At 42.0% G+C, this 24,299-nt stretch overlaps 1 protein-coding gene across 1 annotated transcript; it reads right to left on the bottom strand.

Moving 5' to 3' along the window:
- Positions 1-2,122: 2,122 nt before the first annotated feature.
- LEPROTL1 (leptin receptor overlapping transcript like 1) lies at positions 2,123-15,876 on the bottom strand. Its single transcript, XM_004383379.2, has 4 exons — positions 15,761-15,876; positions 10,048-10,123; positions 5,712-5,898; positions 2,123-4,452 (listed from the first exon to the last, which is right to left on the bottom strand). Exons 1-4 carry the CDS (start codon positions 15,774-15,776, stop codon positions 4,336-4,338), a joined length of 396 nt encoding a protein of 131 aa, XP_004383436.1. The 5' UTR covers positions 15,777-15,876; the 3' UTR covers positions 2,123-4,335.
- Between the last annotated feature and the right edge of the window lie 8,423 nt (positions 15,877-24,299).

The following is a 24,299-nucleotide window of genomic DNA, read 5'->3' as shown; positions in this document are numbered from 1 at the left end:
GGTTTGGTTTTAGAGATGAAAAAGATGCACCACCGAGCAGGGTACGTCAGTTGGTGGTCTCCTGGGCTTGGGTATTCCCATCACTGCTACTGCGAAATGTGTTCTCCACCTGCCCCCGAGTCTGGAGGGTGTGAGATGGGGATGGGTGCGTGTGCGGATCTGCGTATGGATCAGCTGGCTCAGCTGCTCCTGTGCAGGAGCCCAAGCAATCCCCATAAGTTGCTTCTCTCAGCCCCTTCCTGCCCCTGGATCCCATTGCTTGCAGCGATCGCGGGCCTCCTTGCATGGCTGTAGTGTTCTCCCGTGTGCCTGCCACATGCATCTCAGCCTGCAGTTTCTCTCTTTAACTTGATCCCATCTGATTTCATGTTCTCAGGGATTTCTTAGTTTCAGATCCTCCCAGACTTCCCCTTCTTGTTTTGTTTGGCAATGTATCTCCCTACTTTTAAAAAAAAAGGCTTGGTTACCATTCCTAAGGCTTTGTGCAGAAGTGGAGGTGGGGAGGACCATGTGCCGTCCACTGGAAGCACACACCAGAGCACCCTGGCAGCACTTGACATATAATCTTGATTAACTTGAGGTACGACAACCAATGACTGGGGACACGGTGGTTACAGCATTTCCAAGAGCTACTGAAAGGCTGGTAGAGTGATTCTGTATCTACACCATATTCTATGAAGGCTGGACTGTTAAAATCTATTTTCTTATAAAGATTCTATGTGTTTGGGAAGCAGGAACCGATTAGTTTGTACAAACCAAAAACCCAACCCATTGCCACCGAGTGATTCTGACTCATAGCGACCCTATACAGGGAACTGGTAATAAACAGCAAAAGTAACAATAGCTACCATTTAACAATCTCTGTGAGCCCTGTGCATGTCACGTTTGAACCTCACAACCACCTTATGAAGTAGATACCTTTCTTTCTAACATACTGTAGATCAGCAAATTAGAAACTAAAGAAGTTAAGGGGTGTTAGGAACACTCACTCAGTTGTAAGCAAAGCTAGCAAGAACACAATTCGAGAAAAATATAGGTCTGAGGCCATTTAAAATAGTGGGGAAGTAATTTATAATGATAACCCTAAATTACCAAGGAAAAATTAAAATGTTTTAATATATTCTAAGAAAGCATGTAAGTGTATGGTTCATTTAATACTTTTGTTAAAATGTTAAAGTAAAACAAATGTTAGTTCTTAAGGAGTTAAGCTTCGGTTATCTGGAGTATTTATTTACAGGATATGTTCTCTTTCCTGGGGATGCCAGAAAGTTAGGAGACCTGTAATAAGAGCTCCCTCGTCTCCTGAGAGGACAGACCAGCTTATATGGAAGAAATTTGAATTTTCCAACAACTTTATGCATCATAAGGCATCCTGAGATATAAAATTTACATGTCATTTAACAATAACCCTACATGGCTGCTTGTTAAGTTTGATGCACTCATTTAAAGTCATCTGAGACTTACGGATTTAGCCACATTCAATATAAATATGCTGGAGTTTACTTTCAAAATTTGGATTATTTTGACAATGCCCCCTCTCCCCCAAAAAAGACCATACTGAAGCAGACACTAAGAACCTACAGTCTATAAACTTTTTATAAGCGTATAATGATATTAAAATTTTAGACAAGATTCATGTTTGATAAAAGAGCAGTACTTTTCTCTGTTCACATTGTACCACATAGAGTAAGTTTTTATCTTTAACTGTTTGAAATGTTTAAAAAAAAATACCCCAAATGCTGCTCTTATGATGAATGGTAATGAACATATAATAAAACATATGACCATCACAAAAGTTCTGAAATTTTAAGAATAGGACTTTGACTTTAAATGGTAGTCTTTTTATATTAACAAAACGTTCTGCAAATGTTTTTGCAAAAAGCTGGGTAAAAATTCTACTTCCTCAGATTACCAGTCCTTTTACTAAACCTCAAAATCAAAGGGCTCCATTGTAACATTTGCTGCTATGGTTTCGATTTTCATTTGGCAGTGAAACACCTGCAAGTCTAACGTTGCTAATTAATGCCACACTTGCTCTGTATTACCTTATAACACGGTTAATGCACCTCAGAAACTGAAGTGTGCAGTATATTTTCTTTTCAGAAACACCCACAAACTAAAATAGATATTTAAAATCTTTATTTTTTCATCATCAAAAGTTTTCTTTCCCTAGTAGAATGGCGATGCTGTATCAGTGCATATTCTATGGAAAATTCATACCTCAGGTGACTAGCCTAAAAATCAGAGACAGCACTATGTCAAGCTAGTGTGCAAGGTGCAAGACACAATGCTGTCAGTGCAGTAGTATACTGAAGGAATATGCAGCTGTTAGAAAAAGTCTATGGCCCAAGTGAATGAACAGTAGCAGTCCACTGCACTGACATTCTACAAGAACAGAAAACGGGGAAGAAACAGAGAACGTACTTCCTGCAAAAAAAATCAAGCAGATCACAGGCACAGAGCTCCCAGTTGTATCGCCAGCTGTCGATTTCACAGGTACCCGAACTTTCCTTTTTATGTAGGATCCCTGGAGTGTACAACACTGTAACACTGCCAGCCGTTTTCAGCCTAATGGGTAAATGGTACAGCCACATGCATACATTTCATCCTGGTTCCCATCTTGCAGCTAGAAATAACAACCTGGGGTAGGCAATACAGTCTGTGGCTTTAGGCATTGTTAATAAAAAGCTGAACAAACCCAAAATTTGTTCCCATTTTGTTGAGAAATCAACTTTACAAAACAGAAGATAGGTGTCATGATTATTCGGTTTTGTCTAAAGGCAAAACAATTTTTATGTAAGTACAATGAATATACAAACAGAATGAATATACAAACAAATATCATTAACAAAATACTGTCAGACCAACTGTTGAAAAAAGTACGGATAACTGTGAGACGCAAGTGACTGCTACAATCTGATCATGCCTGGGCACTGGGGAATTCTTGGTCAGGTTTGTGTCTGAAGCTGGTATACAGCTGGATTTGGCTAGTTTGCATTAATTCACACAAGAAATGCCTTTTATAAGGAAATAGCATCTATCATGAGGAAATCAAAATCAAAATAGTTGAGAGATATATAAGAAACTTGTCTTAAATATTCTTAAATTACATATGATATGACCTTAAAGAACAACTACAATTACCATGGTCTAAACCTTAAACTGTTAATGCATGGATTATCTGCAAGACTAACAAGTCTCTTGTTAGTCACGTCAAGGCCTTGTGGGGGAGGGGCACTCTGAATGTATGGCATAGCAATTATTTTCCAGGTAAGTTAAACACTTCTCATTTTAAGTGTTATTAAACTATATTTGAAAAGTTATTTTACTTAATATATACAATGTATAAAATAAGTTAGAAGACGGGACCAGGGAAAGGTTTTCTTGTATATATGATGCCAACATACAACTTTCCCTCGTGAGTAGTTCATGTCTGTCCATTTTATCCATGGTAAAACATGAAAGGCTGATAGAAAATCAAAAAATTTCACTTCTCAACAGAAATAGGATTAAAAAAAAAAAAAGGAATTTCAACGGTGTTTCTTCCCACAGTGTAACTCATTCTTTCTACTTCAACTGCCAGAAACATAAAAATCACATCTCAAAAACTGGTTTTCACACCCTGACCTTAAAGTTTAATAATAAGTTCTTCTAACAATTGAGAAGAAAAGCAACGCCTTTGTAGCAGTTCCACAAAATAATGCTCAATTCACAAAACACCTGCTATTAGTAAAAGCATCAGCCCTTATTGAGGGCGTGGGCATTAATACTTGGCCCCTCTGAGGTATAAATGCAACTCTATTTGCACTTAGTATATATTCTATAAGGTATGCCAGCGGTCTCCATGTTTGCATAAAATTGGAAATGATGTCATCCCGACTGACTGAAAACTTACTTTTATAACTTTTTATGATAATGGAGGCTAAATAATCTTAAAAGATGTACTTTAACCCAGTAATACAGCCAGCAGAATTCTGAATTCCTAACCAATGCAAATGGTTATTACATTTAAAAAATGTTTAGCACTGCATATTGATTTAAAAAAAAAAAAACTAAATAGGAAAAACACATAAATATTTAAATTCAGCAGGACACCACCAAAAGCATACTGTGAAGTGTGAAATCAGTCAAGCTTTTCCAAAAGCCGAAAATCCTTTTAATCCTTCAGCAAGTCTCTGTGAAAATAGTATGCTTACAATAAAAGTGAAAAGGGAGCACCCAGAATACCCGCAAGAGGCTCGCCATAGCATTCAGCTTTACTGCCCCATTTCCTGTTTGCGTGGACGGCCAACAAATGACAAGAAGTTCATTTTATGAAAGTTCAGCAACTCCTTTTCACCACTGCTGCCAGCTGAAGTCGTCACTGCTTCCAAAGACCAAGAAAAAGCCTAGGATCGTCGCGAAGATGACTGTGTTTCCCGTGAGGACAAGTGCGCAGGCTCCCCACTCAATCTGCAGAAATAAGACAGACACAGCCAACAGACATATGAAAACAAAGAGAAAACGAAAAGCCAATCAAGGCTCTAGTTGTATGCCAGTCATGAACTACAACAAATCTAATTTGTAATAAGGACTCTCACAGTACTGAAAGTTTGTTTAATGGTACTTGTATATTGCTTTCTTTTCTTTCTTTTAAATGTTTGGTTCCTTTAAAAAGATAAAAAGTCAAAGAGGATGGTAACTGTTGAAAAGCAAGCCTGACTCTTCTGGGCTATGAGGAGGCGACATAAAATTCTGCAATTTTCTGTTCATAAGGAAATTCTCTAACTCTTCCATAGTGAAGCTAAATTTTATCTAGAGAGCAGAGTAAATTTAAAATGTCAGAGGTGAAGACAGACTCATGGACATTCTTTTAAAGGAGCAGGGGGAGTTGTCCCCCGTTCCACATGGAAGATTCTTGTCCTCTCGGTCTTTTTCTCCACCTCCCCAGAGACAGAGGCGTGAATCTGACGGTGAGTTTGAGGGGAAGTTCTGAGTATATGCAGCCCAGCCCCTTCTCCTCTTTGGTACTTCTCACCTGCAGAGAGCGTACAATCTCCTTAGGTCTCCTATGTTTTAACTGGGACAGGGCAGGCCTCTGGCTGCTCAGCACCAGGTGAGCTGATGTGCCGAAGCCTGAGAGTGAAGCACTGGCAACCCAACTGTTGCTGCAGACACAGCCAGCTCTCCAATAGCATTTTAATCAGTTAACAACAACCAAAGTTGGATTTTCATCTCTGTCCTCCTAGCTCCTATGTCTTTCATCTCTTTTTCATGCTATTTAACAAATTGTTTTTGTTAAGAAAAATTTAAGAATCTAATATAAAATCAGCCCTGGTGGCGCAGTGGTTAAGAGCTCAGCTGCTAAACAAAAGATGGGCAGTTCAAATCCACCAGCTGCTCCTTGGAAACCCTATGGGGCAGTTCTACTCTGTCCTACAGGGTCGCTATGAGTCAGAATCGACTCAGTGGCAATGGGTAACATAAAATCAGCCCTGGTGGCACAGTGGTTTAGCACTCGGCTGCTAACCAGAAGGTCAGTGGTTCAAACCCACCAGCCACTCTGTGAGAGAAAGATATGGCAGTCTGCTTCTGTAAAGATTTATAGCCTTGGAAACTCCATAGGGAAGTTTTACTTTGTCCTACAGGGTTTCTATGAGTCGGAATCGATGACAGCAGTGGGAATATAAAATCATTGACAGAAGAATATATCCGAGGAGTTTATCACTTACCAGGTGTGCTCTGGCAAAAACAATAGGTAGTCCAAAGGCTGAGACAACAATGCCTGTTGTAAGAAATATGGCAAGTTCCTTACAAGCGTTACTCATAGCATCTGTATCATCCACTAATCTTCTTGCTATGCAGTATGGAATAGGTGAAAGGATGTAAAAAAACAGAACAAAGAGGGGCCAGTATTGGCTAGAAAAAGAAAAATAAGTTAATGTAGTTTTTGCTATTCATGTCATTTTCCTACCTACAAAATATGCTTGTTTTAAAAGAAGACTGAAAGGACTACTGCAAGGTGCAAAACATGGTAACAGTTTAAAAACCAGCTATAACCTGAACGCTGAAAAGGAAGTCACATTCTGAGTTACAGTATCCTTAAAGGCAATTAAAACATAATATAAATTTTTCTTATAATATTAAAATAAAATGCTTTATAAGTCAGAACAGCTGGAATCAAGGCCCAAAATTAAAAATATTTTTTCATTTTAGGATATAAATAAAGAGGCGTATAGAGAACGGGAACGTTAATATAGTAATTCTTAAAATTCAAGATTCATGCCCTTGACTTCTAATGCTGATAAAAATCCTGACTCAGCAGCTAAAACATCCCCCACTTTCCTTAAGTCAGTGGCAATTCCCAAAATACCGAAAACAAAATACAGAAAACTAACTGAAAGTAATATTGGAGACTTTCATTCAGGATACAGAACTTATCATCATAAAAACGACGGCTTTTAGTCTGTAGCCAACTGTGCTGTGCCAGTGTCGTCTCCTGGTTCTGATAACATACTACAGTTACATCAGATGTCACCACTGGGGGAAGCTGGGGGAAGGGTACAGGGGACTTCTGGGCACTGTTTTTGCAACTTCTTGAGAGTTGAAATTATTTCAAAATAAAAAGTTAAGAAGAAATGAATGGCCTTTAAAACTGCTGTGAAATAAAATATACATCATAGTAAGAGATTTGCTTATACTTAGCTTATGATAAGCAAAGATGTATCTGTTTTTTCCTAAATGCTATAAAATTTAAAAAGTTCCAAATACAATACATGGCCAACGAAAAAAATTCAAATACAAAAACAAAAAAAGTGAAAACTAAAAGTTCCCCGTTTCCAGCTTTCTCTTGCTCATTCTCCCTCCTGTCGAGCTTCTTGTAATCCCTCCATATTTCTGTATAAAAAACTTTGAAAAAGATTTCATTTAACAATATATCTTGAACACCTTTACATAATGTCACGAACTGAATTGTGTCCCCCCAAAATATGTGTCAACTTGGCTAGGCCATGATTCCCAGTATTGTGTGGTTGTCCTCCATTTTATGATCTGATTATCCTCCATTTTGTGATGTGTGGTAAATCCTAGCTTGTATGCCTGTCTTGGAAGAAGTACAGCCAGAATGCCCTTTAGAAGTAAGGATGGCGAGACTTTGTCTCACGTGCGTTGGACATGTTATCAGGAGGGACCAGTCCCTGGAGAAGGACATCATGCTTGGTAAAGTAGAGGGTCAGGAAAAGAGAGGAAAACCCTCAACGAGATGCACTGACACAAAGATTGTGAGGACGGCGCAGGACCGGGCAGTGTTTTGTTTTGTTGCACATGGTGTCGCTATGAGTCAGAACCGACTTGCTGGCACCTAGCAACAACATGTCTATGGTTATGGTCCCATTTGGGAGTCAGCTGTCCACTTTGTTAATGAGGCAGGATTAAAACCAGAAAACCAAACCAGTTGCCGTGGAGTCACTTCCAACTCGTAACGACCCTATAAGACAGAGTAGAACTGCCCCATAGGGTTTCCAGGGAGCAGCTGGTGGATTCGAAGTCCCGACCTTTTGGTTAGCAGCTGAGCTCTCAACCACTGTGCCACCAGGGCTTCATTAGGATTAGGTCATATTAATGAGGATCAGGTTATTTTTTTATGTTAGTGAAGTAGGATTAGGCTGGGATGTATCTTGAGAGTCACCACCCTTCACCGTCCCATAAGAGATAAAGGCAGAGCGAAGCAAGCAGAGAGAGAGGGACCTCCTACCAAGAAAGAAGAGTCTGGAATGGAACACATTCTTTGGACCCAAGGTCCCTGCCCTGAGAACTTCCCAGACCCAGGGGAAGACTGATGCCAAGACACATGGAGATCTCCAAGGGACGCCAGGCCCATAGATACTGAAAGGAGCCAAGGACCTTCCCCCAGAGCTGACAGAAAGCCTTCCCCTAGAGCTGGTGCCCTGCATTCAGACTTTTAGCCTCCTGAACTGTGAGAAAATAAATTTGTTAAAGCGATCCATCTGTGGTATTTCTGTTATAGCAGCACTAGATAACTAAGACACACATCAATACTTACAGCTCTTCCTCCTCCTTTTAAAGACTGCCCAGTATGTCCATGGATGGGTGTATCATAATTTAACCATTTTTTTAATGGATATTTAGGATGCTTCCAGATTTTTTGGGGGGTGGAAGGAGCTATTATAAAAAAGGCTGCCATGAACATCTATACTATCTCCCTACTCTCTCCCGACAAACATATCTTTGCAAACATCTGTAAGCATATTTTTCTGAGAAATTTTAAGAAGGGCTAGATTAAAGAGTATATACATTGAGCGCTACAAGCAAACTGGCCTTCAAAATCTTTGCACCTATTTATACTCCCACCCACAATGCCCGTTTGCCATATCTTTTTATCTCTGCCAACAGATTTCATTAATTTTGAGTGAGGTCGATAAATTGCTAATAAGCAATTTCTTATTGGCAATTTATAGTTCTTTTTTTCATATTTGTTCATCTTTCTATTGAGTTATCTATTTATTAATTTTAAAAAGTTATTTTTATTCTGTGGGGTTTACATGAACTTTATCCAAAGAATTTGGTCTTTGTCCTCAGTTGATGAGAGATAATCCCTTTAAAAAAAAAAAAAAAACACTTGGAATTTAAGCGTCTTTGATAAGGACTCCAGACCACACCTAACTAACAGGTTGGGTGAGGTGACAAGGTGACCCTGGGGTGGGGGCTGGCCAGGCCTGAAAGACTCAATACCTTGTGATCACCTTGGGATACTAACCAACCTCAGGGAAGAAGGGTTGGAATTTGCGTTATGTAATGGGATCCTCAATAAAAGCTCTGGACACAAGCTCCACGGGCTTCCTGGTTGGTGAAAGTCATCCATGCATGCTGGATGGAAGCATGTCCCTCTTCGAGACATGGAAGCTCTGCACTGGAAACCCTCCCAGACCTTGCCCTGTGTGTCTCTTCATTTGTATCCTTTTTCTGCTGTAATAAAGTGGTAATCGTAAGTATTTCGATTTCTGTAAGTTCTGTGAGTTATCGAACCCAGAGGAGTGATGGGAGCCAACAGGTCAGAAGTGAGCGGGGCTGGGAACCTCTGAGCTTATGGCTGGTATCCTGAGGGGGTAGAGGGAACCCCTGAATTTGTAGCCCACAGGTCAGAAGTGAGGGATCCTGGGGAGTCCCCGAGCTTATGGCTAGAATCCTAAAGGAGTAGTTGGAGTACCCTGAATTTGCAGCCAGCAAGTCTGACGCAAGAGGAACTATGGAGACCCCCAAGAGTCTCTCCAGGAGCTGGCATCTGAACTACTGGGCTGACGTGGTGTCTGAAAGATGGTGTCCTTTTGTGAGATCTGACCTAGCTCCAGGTGGCTAGGGTCAGAGGAAGAAGTGCTATACAGGCACCTGGTGTCAGGACTGAACAGAGAAGTGAAAGAGTGTCTGATTTTTTATTTTCTGTTGATTTGAGATTTCCACACAACGCATATCCTAGGCAAAGTAACTGTTTACGTGATTTTTTTCTTAGTCAATTGATGTCTTATGGCTCTCTGCTTATGTCGTCTTTGGCTGAAAAGTTTCTAATTTTCATGTGCTTAATTTTATCAATAAAACCAGTTGCTGTTGAGTTGAGTCTGACTCATGGCAACCCTATGTGTGTCAGAGTAGAACTGTGCTCTATAGGGTTTTCAGTGGCTGATTTTTCAGAAGTAGATTGCCAGGCCTTTCTTTTGAGGGGTCTCTGGGTGGACTGGAGCCTCCAACGTTTTGGTTAGGAGCTGAGCTCCTTAACTGTTTGCCCCACCCAGGGACTTCCAGTTGCTCAAAACTGAGCAGAAGGGATGGGCTAGAGTATTGTTATCTGCCATTATATATAGACTTAGCAGCAGTCAAGGAGCAGGTGAGAGTTCAAGAGTCTTTTCTGCACCCTAGCATCCTAAAATCTTCACAAATAAATTCTACATGATGAACTTTTAAAAAGGTTTAACAGTAGTAAAAAAATTGTTTTAAAGCTTTAGAAGTAAGAAATTTCCACCCTTAAACACTCAAAAAGACAACAATTTTACATACTTGTATATTGGAAGGGCACATCCAAGCATCAAAAACATCAGCCCGATTGCTCCTCCAAAGGACAAACTAATCAAAGCTGCAAAGCAAACAAAAAAGTCAAATGGAAATACCAGTTAAATCAAGCTGTAGTTAGTATATTAACAGCTTAAACATTACCTGTAATCCCAGAAGCAAAAACAAAACAAAAAACAATGTAAATGCAGTAAAAGTGAGTTGTCTTCAAAAGCGTGTAAGTTATCTAGTCTCAGAATAAGACTTTTTTTTGTGGCATCATCAAGACAAAATAAAGTGATATTTTATTTACTTTTAAAGCCCTGACCCTAGCATACCACCACATTCCCCAATTATTGCTTCCCTTTCTAATGCAGTATCACAATCTGTAAGATCAAGGTCCCTCTGGGCATTCGGATTGTATTTACCACACAGGTCATTACAGTTTCGAAAAGCACATTCTCAGCTTCACTGGAGTTTAGAGGCCTCGCCAACAGGAAAGCCTCTCCTGATTAGCCCGTTTCTGGCACATACACCCCAACATGCACAAAACTGAGAAGAAAAAAGTATCCAAGGATATCGGTAGCTAATAATTTTTAATCAACGAATTTGTGATAAATCTTAAAATAGTTTACAAAACTATAGCTGGATTTTCTCCCTTAATCTTCCATATATTAGAAAATTTGCAGGATAATGGGTAGAATCCTTCTGTGGTATCACTATTTTAAGGCATTATAAGCAACAGATGTGAAATATAGTTTCTAAAGGTGAAATATGTAGTTTCTAAAATTTTATACGTATATGTTTATACAAAGCATTATATCTTATAAAGTGTTTTCACATATGTTAGTGAGTAGAAAACTTTCTAGAATAGGCAGAGTTAATCAATGGCCTACAATTAAGCAAAGAAATAAATGATCACTTTATTTTGAGTTCTATACAATCTGCATTTCTGCAGCTTCAGTGACTAACAGAATAATTTCTGGTTGTCTTAAAGTTACTAAGACAAAAGCTAAGACCTACAAACCAAAATTAACAGTAAGGGGGTTGAACGCTGCCAAATGCTACCGACATACTTCTTAGATTTAAAATGGTTATAGTCAAGGACACTCACTGATGTCACAGGTCGACAGGTTGGGATTTCGGTTAGATCACGGATGTAGGTCATGTCAATCCTCAACACATTTACTTAGTCCTTCATGTCATTATGGGACCCTGGCAGCACAGTGGTTAAGCGTTTGGCTGCTTACCAAAAACGTCAGCAGTTTGAATCTACCAGCTGCTCCTTGGAAACCCTTTGGGGCAGTTCTACTCTGACCTGTAAGGTCGCTGTGAGTTGGAATCGACTACATGGCAACAGGTTTGATTTTTTTGGTTTTTTAATGCCATTATATTTTCAACGATAGAAGAAAGGAAAGAAGAGGAAAGAGGCACTTCAAGCTTACAAAGGGAATGCAATGTAAGCTGTGAGGAAAATGCTGAATTTATCATTTGTTCTACTCAGGTCAAAAGAGGCCCTCATGATCTGGCCCCTGCCTACCTCTCTTGATACATATTATCCTTCTTCTCTGCACTCCAGTTACACTGGCTTTTTTTCCTTTCCTGGAAACCAGCAGGGTCCCTCACCCACATGGCCTGTGCACATCTGTTCCTTTTACCTCACACACTTTTTCCTTCATTCAGGAAATATTTACTGCAAGCCAAATATGTAACAGGCTCCAGGGATCTGGCAGTGAAGGCGACATGGTCCTTTCACGGTCACGAAGCCTGCGCTCTTGTCCCACTCCCCTTCCTTCCTCCAGGTCAACTCCTCCTTTTCCTTCAGCTCTCAGCACAATCACCTCTTCCTCGGTGAAGTTTTTCCAAACCTCCTCACTAGACCAATTCCTCCTACGTTTATTTACTCATTCATCAATAACTGTCTATTGAGCACCTAATGTGTGTCACGTGCTATTCTGGATCCTGGAGACAGAGCAACGAAAAACAATCAAAGCCCTTGTTGTCATGGAGCTTGCTTGCTAGTGGAAGAATAAAATGATTTTAAAAAAAGAAAAAGAAAGGTGAGCAAATAAACGTCAAGTGCTATGAAAAAAATCAGGCAGGGTAAGGCATGGGAGTGCTCTTTTAGACACAATGGCCTGGGAAGGCGTCTCTGCTGAGGTGATGTGTGCGCAGAGATGTCTGTGAAAAGGGGGAGTAAATCATGTGGCTACCTGGGGATGAGCGATGCAAGCAGAGGGGCAGGCACCGACAGAGGTCCTCTGGGCTCAGTTTTCACAGCTGTCATTTCACATTGATTTTGCATTTATCTTTCCCTCTGAACTGTATGCGCCATGACAGCAGAGGCAAGTTTTTCTGTTGTTGTCAATGCTTGTGTCCCAGCTCTTTACACTCAATAACAAATAGGTGGAGAATGAATGAAAGGAAACCAGGGGAGAAAGAGAGAGCAATGTGGCAGAGTGGGAACAGCAGAGAACTTAGAAGCACTGGATCCAAGTCCCTACCGTGTTGCTGTGTGCTGTCAAGTCAATTCTGACTCATAGTGACCTTATATGACACAGCAGAACTGCCCCATAGGGTTTCCAAGGTGGTAATCTTTACAGCAGCAGACTGCCACCTCTTTATTCTGTGGAGTGGCTGGCGGGTTCAAGCCGCTGACCCTTGGATTAACAGCCAAGCACTCAACCACTGAGCCACTAGTAGCCAATAATAATTTATGAGTCACAGTTTTTTCTTCTATAAAATCAAAAAATTGTACTAGATCTAAAATGAAAATAATTCTCTGAACACTAAAGGCACTTGTTAAAGATACGCTGAAGAAGTAAAAAACCATCCCCACTGTTTGAAGTGTAGTTGCCAAACTGCTAAATTCACCACTAAAAACACAATACAGTCACACCTCACTTACTCAGATGACTTGTTTTTGAAAATACAGCTGAGAATCCTGCTAAAAACAAAGGTTACCAAAGAGACGAAACAGATGTCGCAAAGCCCATACACTAAAACTTTATAAATAGACCTTCAGGCTGTTATTCAGAGGTTATTAATTTTTGTGAGCAAAGCTTTTGTGAACAATTGCTGTGTGTGAATTCAAACAGTATAAAAAATTATTTTGAAGAATCATCTATGCTTATTTATGTTTTTTAATAGGTAAATTCATGCATACACCCATAACAAAATTAAATGAAAAGCAAGTTTTCCTTGCCAGCAGTGATCACTGTTACCTGTTTCTTGTGACACAAAGTTGTTTCCTAGACTGAAACAAGGAGCCCTGGTGGTGCAATAGTTAAGCACTCAGCTGCAAACTGAAAGGTCGGTGGTTCAGACCCACCCGGTGGTTCCTCAGGAGAATGACCTGGCAGTCTGCTCCTGTAAAGACTGCAACCTAGAAAATCCTATGGGGCAGTTCTACTCTGTCACAGGGGGTCCCTATGAGTAAAAAATCAACTCGATGGCACACAACAACAACAACAGATCGAAACAAACGTGAAACAGGAGGAAGCGCTGCATACAAGCAAGAACTACCCTCTGACAGGAAGGAGGGGATGGAAAATTTTTGAAAATCAGGCAGAAAATTCTCAAAAAGCATAGCAGTTTGCAGTAATCTCAGCAAGATGCAAACAGCCTTAGATAGGAATAAAAAAGCCTGGTGATATTTCATTGAGTTTTAACATGGTCTATGACAGAAACAATCATTTAAAAAAGTGTAAATTCTTTTGAGTACACTCGTAAAAAGTTAATGAAACATGATCTCTTTCAAAAAAATCAAACTAAAAGGAGGTATCAGGTATCAAAAATAATTTTATGTGGCATTGAACCTCTCAGTAATACTAGCTAAGATAAAAGGCAAGGAGGTGAAATAAATTGCTCAAAAGTGTTCTCAAAACTTGCAGAGTTTCTTTGGTCTTATGAAATTAGCAACGAGGCTGATTTATATACAAATTTCATCATCTGTATATAAATCATTGTCCTAAATGACACATCAACATGGCAAGAATTTATGCAGTAATTAAGTGACGCAACATTCAGAAGACAGCTTAGATGAGTTTGGCTTCTCCTCCTAAAGCCTCCAGGCTAGGGATGGAACAGCACAATTATCTCTAAAGACAGGTGCTGGTTCTGTGATTACAAACGGAAACCACAGCAGATGAGTCAAACGACAGAAAAGAGAAATTAGAGCAGGAGAAAGGACCAGTTTTCTAACCTGGGAATAAGAAGAAAACCCCAACATATCACAAAAGAATAGGGAAATGGCCCCCCCCCCTCAAAAAAAGCTATAGGCTCCAATTACAGCAACTCCTCCCTAATATAAAGACGATAGTCCAACAAGGAGTGAGAAATCTTGGATTCCTGACAAGCTTCCATAACAATCAGAAAATCCCTTTGAAACCAAAAGTGTAAGTACAAGTCTACCTGAGACACTTCGCCAGATTAATGTGCACCTAGGTTGGCAGTTCTACTTTGTCCTATAGCGTCGCTATGAGTCGGAAACGACTCCACGGCAAAGCAAAGGGTTTAGGTTTGGAGAAAGAAATTACAAAGCTATTTTCCGGAGAGATTCCCACATTAGATGATACTGAAGAAATGAGGAAGAACAGGGAAACAGGCAACATCCTAAAAACCACAGCATTCTACCTTAACTGCCTTTCACGTAAGGATTTTAAAAGGCATACGTAAAATGTGACTCTGGAAAAGAAGCTGAACGGAAGTTGTCCTTAAAGGAAATAACGTACACAGAAATGCTGTTATCAAAGCTCTTCATATCCATCTTGCCTGGCCCTTCTACGAAGTAGCAGCTCAGGAAATCAATGTAATTCGTTGTTAAGAAGTATTGTAAATTGAAAACACTGAATGGTGTTTGCTCCTAACACTCTGACAACAAAATTACCAAACAGCTGGAAAGAATGCAACATGCCTTAGTTATAAAGGAAAGCTAGGAATAAAAAAGCCTGGTAAAATGTCTTTAAATTTTAACACTATTTTATCTACAGAAAACGAAACAAAACTTTGAAATCTTAAAAGGTTCAACGTGCAACTGTGGACAGGGAAGAGATCCAGGAGCGCTTTGGAGCCACTAGGAGTCTACCCGATTATGGTACAAACATCGCAAATGAAAATGCACCAGTTTTAGAAGCGTGTGAAGCTTAGAGAGCGTGTGTCTTGGGAGTGGATGTGGATCTTCAAGGTTTCTGAAAGACCCATCCCTAAGCTCTTCGAGGGCGTTCCTGAGGGACTCAGTACAGCTCAACACCCGAAGATCTCTCACTTGTGCCTTTAAGTGGGAAATGATACCGATTTTCCATAACTCGTACCTCCTGTACCTCCTGCGGCCTCAACCCTCTCAAAAACACTTCTCTCTCGAATGCAAACTCCTGCAAAACGTGTCTGACGGTCCAAGTCACAACAGGACTCTGAACACACCAGGAACCACTTCATTCTTTGTACGGGGAGCCATGGGTGAGAGAAAGGTTACCGAAATCGGCAGAAACGGGCCTGACGTAGACAAGCCAGAGTCCCCTCCGCCTTTCTCCGGGGGCGCCGCGCCCACCGCTGCTCCAAGGCTGCTGGGTGGAGCGCAGCTGTGGGCGGGGGTCGCCCGGAGCAGGGACCCCTGCGGCGCGTGCCCGGCCCTGGGAGCGGCGTGCGGGGGCTGCGCGGACCCTCCCTCGCCCTCCTCCCAAGCGGACACCTAGCCCTTCTCCGCCCAGCGCCCAGGGCCCACCTTTGATGCCGGCCATGGCGGTGACGTTGCTCCTGGCTCCAGGACCCGAGGCGGCGGCGGCGGCGGCGGCCGGGAGACCGGAGATGCGGGGCGGCGGCAGGCGACAACACCCGGAAGTGCGCGACGAAGCACTTCCGCCGGCGGCTCGCGCTCGCGCGGGGGCGTGGGGGGGGTGTGCTACGGGGTTCAGGCTGGATGGCCGACACCTTCTCTCCTTTCTTCCCTGAGCTTCTTGGAGTCGCGGCTTACGGAGACTTTCCGCTCCCGCCAGGTTTGGGGGAACTTGCAGGCTCTGGCCCCCATGTACCTCTCAGAGTTGGGCAGACGCTCCATTCCGAAGCTCCGGTCCCTTATCACGCAGCCACCGCGTTCTCTGAGAAGAATGAGGCGCGACTCGCCGCCGTCCTCTGGAAGACCGAGTGTGATGTCTTTTTAGGATAATTTTACTTCCTTTAAAGCAGACCCATTTTTTCTCCTTCTCAGCCTAGTAATAAAGGAGAAGGGAGGCTAGATCTATAGTCTGTACCTGGCTCTTCAGTTTTCCACACTAGGATTCTGGTGTGGACCCACCTCCAGAGATAGGAGAAGCAGGACCCAGGAAAGGTGTCACAGGTGTGGGTTTAATACAGACCCAATCTTTTGGGAGTCTGAGAGTCGTTGGCTTCTTGGTAATAATGGAGCTAGAAAAAAAAGGAAGCAGAAACACAGATCCATTTACTTAGTCGATTCTGTTAGGTGCCGTGGAGTCTGTTCCAACTCACAGGGACCCTACGCACAACAGAACAAAACACTGCCTGGTCCTGCACCATCCTCACAATTGTTGTTATGCTTTAGCCCATTGTTGAAGCCACTGTGTCAATTCATCTCATAGAGGATCTTCCCCTTTTCTGTAACCCTCCAGTTTACCAAGTATGTTGTCCTTCTCCAGGGACTGGTCCCTCCTGGTAACAAGTCCAAAGTATGTGAGATGAAGTCTCACCATCCTTGCTTCTAAGGAGCATTCTGGCTTACTTCTTCCAAGACAGATTTGTTTGTTCTTCTGGCCGTCCATGGTATATTCAGTACTCTTCGCCAACACCATAATTCAAAGGCATCAGTTCTCCGATCTTCCTTATTCATTGTCCAGCTTTAGAGTTCATATGAGGTGATTGAAAATACCATGGCTTGGGGCAGGCTCACCTTAGTTCTCAAAGTGACATCTTTGCTTTTCAACCCTTTAAGGAGGTCTTTTGCAGCAGACTTGCCCAATGCAATACGTCACTCGATTTCTTAACTGCTGCTTCCAGGGGCGTTGATTGTGGATCCAAGTGAAATGAAATCCTTGACAACTTCAATATTTTCTCCATTTATCATGATGTTGCTTGTTGGTTTAGTTGTAGGACTTTTGTTTTCTTTATGTTGAGGTGTAATCCATACTGAAGGCTGTAGTCTTTGATCTTCATCAGTAAGTGCTTCAAGTCCTCTTCACTTCCGGCAAGCAGGGTCGTGTCATCTGCTTATGGTAGGTTGTTAATGAGTCTTTCTCCAATCCTGATGCTGTGTTCTTCTTCATATAGTCCAGCTTCTCTGATTATTTGCTCAGCAAACAGATTAAATAAGGATGGTGAAAGGCACACCTTTTCCTGATTTTACACCATTCAGTATCCCCTTGTTCTGTTCGAATGACTGCCTCTTGGTGTATGCCTCTTAGTCATTCTACAGAAATTTATATGAACACTTATTATGTACTAGGAACAGGATTGGAGCCCTGATGGCGCAGTGTTAAGAGCTTGACTGCTAATCAAAAGGTTGATAATTAGAATCCGCCAGCCACTCTTTGGAAACCCTTTGGGGCAGCTCTATACTCTGTCCTGTAGAGTCGCTATGAGTCAGAATCCACTCGAAGGCAGCGGGTTTGGTTTTTTCCTCTTTTTTTCCTGGAACAAGGTTAGTCTGTAAGGTGAGCAAAACCAGGCATGGTTTCTGCCTTGAAGGAGTTCACAGTCTAGTGAGGGAGATAGACACAAAAATGTGTACAATTGCATAGTGATAACTGCTGGGAAAGACAGGTATCAGATCTCTAGATCAGTCAGGGAAGGTTTCCTTGAGAAAGGGAAAGCAGAGATTAACAGGTGTGAAAGCAGGAGAAGAGAACAGGGAAAAGCCATCATAGGAAAGCAGTGGTGTGGAGTTGGAGGTGGGAGAGGAGGCCAGTGGTTTTGCTTAGGGGTTAGGGTGGGGCAGTATGGTTGTACAGGAGGGTCCTGTATAAGGAATTTTGTCTTTTTCTCTGAGAAATGAGAATTTTTTGAAGGGTTTTAAAAGGAGGTAGATGGGGGTGGGTGACATAGATCTAGAGTTTTAAATCTCTTCAATCATAGGATTAAAATAAACTGGCATATAAAGATCTTGCTGAGTGAATAGTTAGAAGAGATGTTTCTAACATAATTTAAAATGAGAGCTACTGGGAAGCTTAAGGTGTTGTCTACGCTATTCCCTCCACTACCTCCGTGGTTGAATTACAGTTTTAAAGAGGTCACATCTTGAGGTTTGTTGTTGTTAGGTGCTACAGAGTCGATTCTGACCATAGCGACCCCATGTGACAGAGCAGTACTGCCCCATAGGGTTTTCTAAGCTGTAATTGTTATGGGGGAGCCCTGGTGGCGCAGTGGTTAAGAGCTTGGCTGCTAACCAAAAGATCACCAGTTCAAATCCACCAGCTGCTCCTTGGAAACCCTGTGGGGCAGTTCTACTCTGTCCTATAGAGTCGGAATTGACTCGACAGCAGCGAGTTTGTTTTTTTGATTTAATGGCATATAAATGATCCTGCCTGCCCCAAATACTAAATCTGTGGGCATCTTGTGGAGGAGTAGAAGTCTTTCCTATCTGAGTTAGTGCGAAAAGTTCTGCCATCCCTTTCTTTTATCATGAAAAAATAAGCTTGCATTTAAGGATTGAGGTACCAAAAACATGAGGCACACTTGTGCATATGCCATGGACACGTGTGTTTCTTCATCTGTGAACCACCAGCTCCCTTCCCTCAACTACTGAAGCAGGTATATGCATCTTCCTCCCCAACCATCTTGAAAGGAATAGGTCAAATTCTGGAAGAAGTAAATGATCCCATTCCAAATGGTCACCACTGGCACAGTTTTCTTGTTTTGTTTCATGGAATTCCTTCTTTGAGAGCAAGGATGGGTGAGGGGACAGAGCAGCGATAGCTGATCAGTGGGGGTGGTATTGTGGGTGACAAGTGACAGTTTCTTATCTCAAAGTCTCGTGACTTGGCTCCTGGGAGACAGATCACATATTAGGAAGCCTCTTGAGGGGTGGCTTCCATATGACCCAGTGGTTACGTGGCATTCCCCTAATTTCCCTTTTTCAGTACAAATGGGTTGGGCATTACAGGCCTTCATCCTTGCTGATGTTAAATGGGCAACTTGTGTTGTTCATCTAATCTGCTATGTTTTCCTCTGCTTCCATGGTCACAGAATCCTAAGAGAGTGTACTGCTTGAACTTTCCCATGAGATTCACAGTGTTGCCAGCAAGAAAACGTGTACAACCCCAAGGACTATTTTTGGTCTGCAGATGCTATCTAGGGACCAGTCATTTGAGACCTTAAAAAGTGTTTGCAAAGGTTGTATTTCAAAGACCACCTACAACAGAATCCTTTGGGAGGCTTCCTCAAAATGAAAATTCCTAGGCCCTACTCCAGACCTTCTGAGTTGGAATTTCTGTGGGTAGGTCCCAGGGATCTATGAGTCGGAATCAACTCGACGGCAATGGGTTATCTTAGTCATCTAGTGCTGCTATGACAGAAATACCACAAGTGGGTGGCTTTAATGAGCAGAAATTTATTTTCTCACAGTTTAGGGAGCTAGAAGTCTGAATTCAGGGTGCCAGCTCTAGGGCAAGGCTTTCTCTCTCCGTCGACTCTGGGGGAAGGTCCTTGTTCCCTGGTTCCTTGGTGATCTTCATGTGGTGCGGCGTCTACCTTCCGCCATCTCTGCTGGCATCATCCTTCCCCCATCTCTGCTTCCTTGCTTAATCTGCCCCTTTTATATCTCAAGAGATTGACTCGAGACACACCCTACACTAGTACTGTCTCATTAATGTAACAAAGAAAACACATTCCCAGATGGGGTTATAACCGACCAAAACCAAACCCAGTGCCCTCCAGTAGATTCTGATTCATAGCAACCCTATAGGACAGAATAGAACGGACCCATAGGATTTCCAAGGCTGTAAATCTTTATGGAATCAGATGGTCACATCGTTCTGCTGTGGAGTAGCTTGTGTGTTCAAACCACCGACCTTTATGCTAGCAGCTGAATGTTTTAACCACTAGACCGCTAGGGCTCCTTTTGATTATAACCACAGGTATACCAAAACCATATTCATTGCCATCAAGTTGATTCTGACTCATAGCGACCCTATAAGACAGAGTAGAACTGTCCCATAGGGTTTCCAAGGCTGTAATCTTTATGGTGGCGGACTGCCACATCTTTTCCCTCAGAGTGGCTGGTGGGTTCAAACCATTGACCTTTTGGTTAGTAGCTGAGCGCTTAACCACTGCACCACCAGGGCTCCCCTACAGGTATAGAGGCTAGGATTTACAACACATATTTTGGGAGACACAATTCAATCCATAACAGGCACCATAAATGACTCCTATGCAGATTAAAGTTTGAAAATAATTGTCTGAAAAAAGGGAGACTGTCAGTTTTCTTAATCAGTTTCCCAAGTGAAAATACAAAGTAATCTTAAATCCTTTAAATGTACTCTAAGTCTTCTTACCTAATGGGTTGTGATGGTTAAGGTTATGCGTCAACTTGGCTAGGCCATGATTAACAGTGGTTTGGCAGATATTATGTAATCATCCTCCATTTTGTGATCGGATGTGAGCAGCCAATCAGTTGAAGTAAGTGTTTCCTTGGGAGCATGGCCTGCATTCAATATATATAGACATTATGGCAAAGTTCACCCGGTCAGGATCCTGCATCCAACTCGTCATCTTCTGACCTCTGGTTCTTAGGCTGTGAGCCAGCAACCTGCCATCTGACCCATGGATTTGGGACTTGCCAGCCTTCACAACTGCGTTGAGCGATTTCCTTGATTAAATGAATCTCTCTATATATTTATACATAAATATATTTATAAATATAAATGTATAAATATGTATATGTGTATATGTATATTTGTGTATATATACATATATTCATATATACGTATATGTGTGTATATACATATATATACACTTCACTGGTTTTCCTCCTCTAGACAACCCAACCTAAGATATTTGGTACCAAGAGTGGTTCTTGAGGAACAAAATCATAAGGATGTGTTTTCTGAATTGGTTCTCAAGTCTGGATAGTCTTAAAGGTGCTGATGACTCTGCCTGCAGTAGTAAAGAGGGCACTGCTAATCCATGGTGTGAGGTGGAAATAGAAATATGCAAAATATCACCACCAGTGGATCAAATGTATGTGAGAAACAAGGCTCTGGGTGATTGCATATTTGATTCTTTTCTACAGTTTTGTCAGAATGAGAAGTATAGGGAGGCTGGTTCATTGGTCCTCCTTTAGCTAGACAAAGTGGTGAAAGAGATGAGCTCAGGGCTTCAGAGTCACAGCTAAAGCATTGCATAAAAGTCCTAAAAGTTGCCACTTGTGTCCTGAAAGAAAGCCTTAATTCTTGTGGTAACAGAGTTGATACTGCCAAAAACCAAACCCAGAGTCTTATCATAAGAATGGCTGAATTACAACACCAACTGAATTCCCAACTTGAATGGTGTTTGAAATTAAAGTGAGGCTATTGATTGGGAAGAAATAGGATCCTGAAACTTGGGATGGGGACATCTGGGCAGATAATCAGGAAGCTGGGGACATCGAGCTCATAAATTCCCTTGAATCACTTCCACCAACAAAGCCAGTCCTCTTACTCTCATCTGAAGAGATTACTCCATCTTTGTCTTCTAAGCCACCCTCCCCAGTAAAACCATTATCCCTTCCACACCCATCTGATGAGATGAACCCAGCTGTGCCTGAAGAGTCTTTGTCTGAGATATCACCTGGGGTATTGGCTAGGGCATCACCTGAGACAACTGCCTTACTGAATTACTGAATGTTCCCAGGACCTACCACCCGTTTTTTCTTCTAGACCTGCAACCAAAAAACCAAACCCATTGCGGTCAAGTTGATTCCAACTCATAGCAACCCTGTAAGACCAAGTAGAACTGCCCCATAGGATTTCCAAGGAGAGGCTGGTGGATTTGAACTGCTGACCTTTTGGTTAGCAGCCATAGCTCTCAACCACTGTGCCACCATGGCTCCTCTAGACCTATGGCTAGACTTAGAGCTAGACTTAAGTCCCAGCAAGCTCCAAGAGGTGAAGTACAAAGCATGACCCAGGAGGAGATACACTACATTCCAAAAGAATTGCTTGATTTTTTCTAATATATACAAACAGAAACCTGGGAATATGTGTGGGAATGGCTATTAAGGGTGTGGGATAATGGTGCAAGGAACATAAAGTTGGATCAGTATGAGTTTATTTATATGGACCAACTAAGCACAGATTTTTCATTCAGTGTTTCAGCTTGAGAGGTTAGGAAAGGATCTAATAGTTTATTTGGTTTGTTCGCTGAAGCATGGATTACCCGGTGGCCTACCCTAAATCATGCTGAAGTACCAGACCTGCCTTGGTATACTGTAGAAGAAGGTATCCAAACACTTAGGGAAATTGGCATGTTAAAGTGGATTTATCATGTTGGACCCACAGACCCACCTGTGGACTACCTAGAGGACACGCTTTTTACCACAACAGTGAGGAATAAATTTGCGAAGGGAGCACCAGTATCCTTGAAGACTGCCGTGATTGCTATTTTATGTAAGTCAGATTTGACAGTAGGAACTGCCCTAACTGAATGAATTAAGACACCTAACTACAGTGGGGCTGATTGGACCCCGTGTTGGTAGGGGCCAAGTGGTGGCACTTAATTGACAAAGTGGGCATGGTTACGGTAATGGACAGCAGAGTCAAGGCAGTAGTCAGAATTGTCTGCCTCATATGGACTTATGGCGTTGGCTACTTAGTCATGGTGTCCCTAGGAGTGAAATAGACAGGAAATGTACTAAATATTTACTTGATCTGTATAACTGGAAGAATTCTAGGTCAAGTGAACAGCAGTCTAACTTGAATTGCTAGAATAGATAGTCATGGCTCCTCAGTCAATTCCTAGACTTGAGCCAGTTTACAGACCCACAACCCCTTGAATGAAGGGGGGCTGGGTCCCCCTGAGGAAGGACCCCACTACACTGCCAAAAATTTATACTGTTAATCTTTCTCCTAGCTTTCCCCAAAGGGATCTATGGCCTTTTACGAGAGTGACTGTTCATTGGGGAAAAGGAAATAATCAGACTTTTGGGGGATTACTGGACACTGACTCGAACTGACTAATTCCAGGAGACCCAAAACATCACTGTGGCCCACAAGTCACAGTAGGGGCATATGGAGGTAAGGTTATTAATGGTGTCTTAGCTCAGGTCCATCTTACAGTGGGTGCAGTGGGTCCCAAACCCATCCTGTAATGATTTTCCCAGTTCCAGGATGCATAATTAGCAGAACCCCCACACTGGATCCCTGACAAATGGAGTAACGGCTATTATGGTAGGAAAAGCCAAGTGGAAGCTGTTAGAACTGCTCCTACCTGGGAAAATAGTAAATCAAAAGCAATACCACATTCCTGGAGGGATTGCAGTGATTACTGCCACCATCGAGAACTTGAAGGATGCTTGGAGAATGACAGTGGATTATTGAAAACTTAACTAGATGATGACTCCATTTGCAACTGCTGTTCCAGATGTGGTTTCATTGCTTGAGCAAATTAATGCATCTTCTGGTACCTGGTATGCAGCTATTGATCTGACCAGTTCCTTTTTCTTGATTCTGGTTTCGAAGGAACACCAGAAGCAGTTTTCCTTCAGTTGGCAAGGCCAGCAATACACCTTCACAGTACAGCCTCAGAGCTATACCAACTCTCCAGCCCTATGTTGTAATTTAGTCTGTAGGGACCTTGATTGCCTTTTTCTTCCACAAAATGTCACACTGGTCTGTTACATTGATGACATTATGCTGATTGGACCTGGTAAGGAAGAAGTATCAATGACTCTAGACTTACTGATAAGACATTTGTGTGCTAGAGGATGGGAAATTAATCTGACAAAAATTCAGGCACGTTCAACCTCAGTGACATTTCTAGGAGTCCAGTGGTGTGGGACATGTCAAGATATTCCTTCTAAAGTGAAGGATCATTTGTTACATCTGGCCACTCCTATAACTAAAAAGGAGGCACAGTGCCTGGTGGGCCTGTTTGGATTTTAGAGACAACATATCTCTCATATGGGTGTGCTACTCTGGTCTATTTATCGAGTGACTGGAAAAGCTGCTAGTTTTGAGTGGGACCCAGAATAAGAAAAGGCTTTGCAACAGGTTCAGTCAGCTGTGCAAGCCACTCTGCCACTTGGTCCGTATGATCAAGCAGATCCAATGATTCTTTAA

Source organism: Trichechus manatus, unplaced genomic scaffold (genome assembly GCF_000243295.1).
Source record: "Trichechus manatus latirostris isolate Lorelei unplaced genomic scaffold, TriManLat1.0 scaffold00109, whole genome shotgun sequence".
Taxonomy (NCBI): domain Eukaryota; kingdom Metazoa; phylum Chordata; class Mammalia; order Sirenia; family Trichechidae; genus Trichechus; species Trichechus manatus.
Note: the sequence above shows the minus strand (reverse complement) of the source record. Positions and strands in the feature narration are given on the sequence as shown.

Excerpts from the sequence above, each read along its gene's own strand:
- LEPROTL1 (XM_004383379.2), bottom strand. Across the intron at positions 5,899-10,047 it reads TGTGCCCTTCCAATATACAA|CCAATACTGGCCCCTCTTTG; the intron begins GTATGTAAAATT and ends TTCTTTTTCTAG. Across the intron at positions 4,453-5,711 it reads TTTTTGCCAGAGCACACCTG|ATTGAGTGGGGAGCCTGCGC; the intron begins GTAAGTGATAAA and ends TTATTTCTGCAG.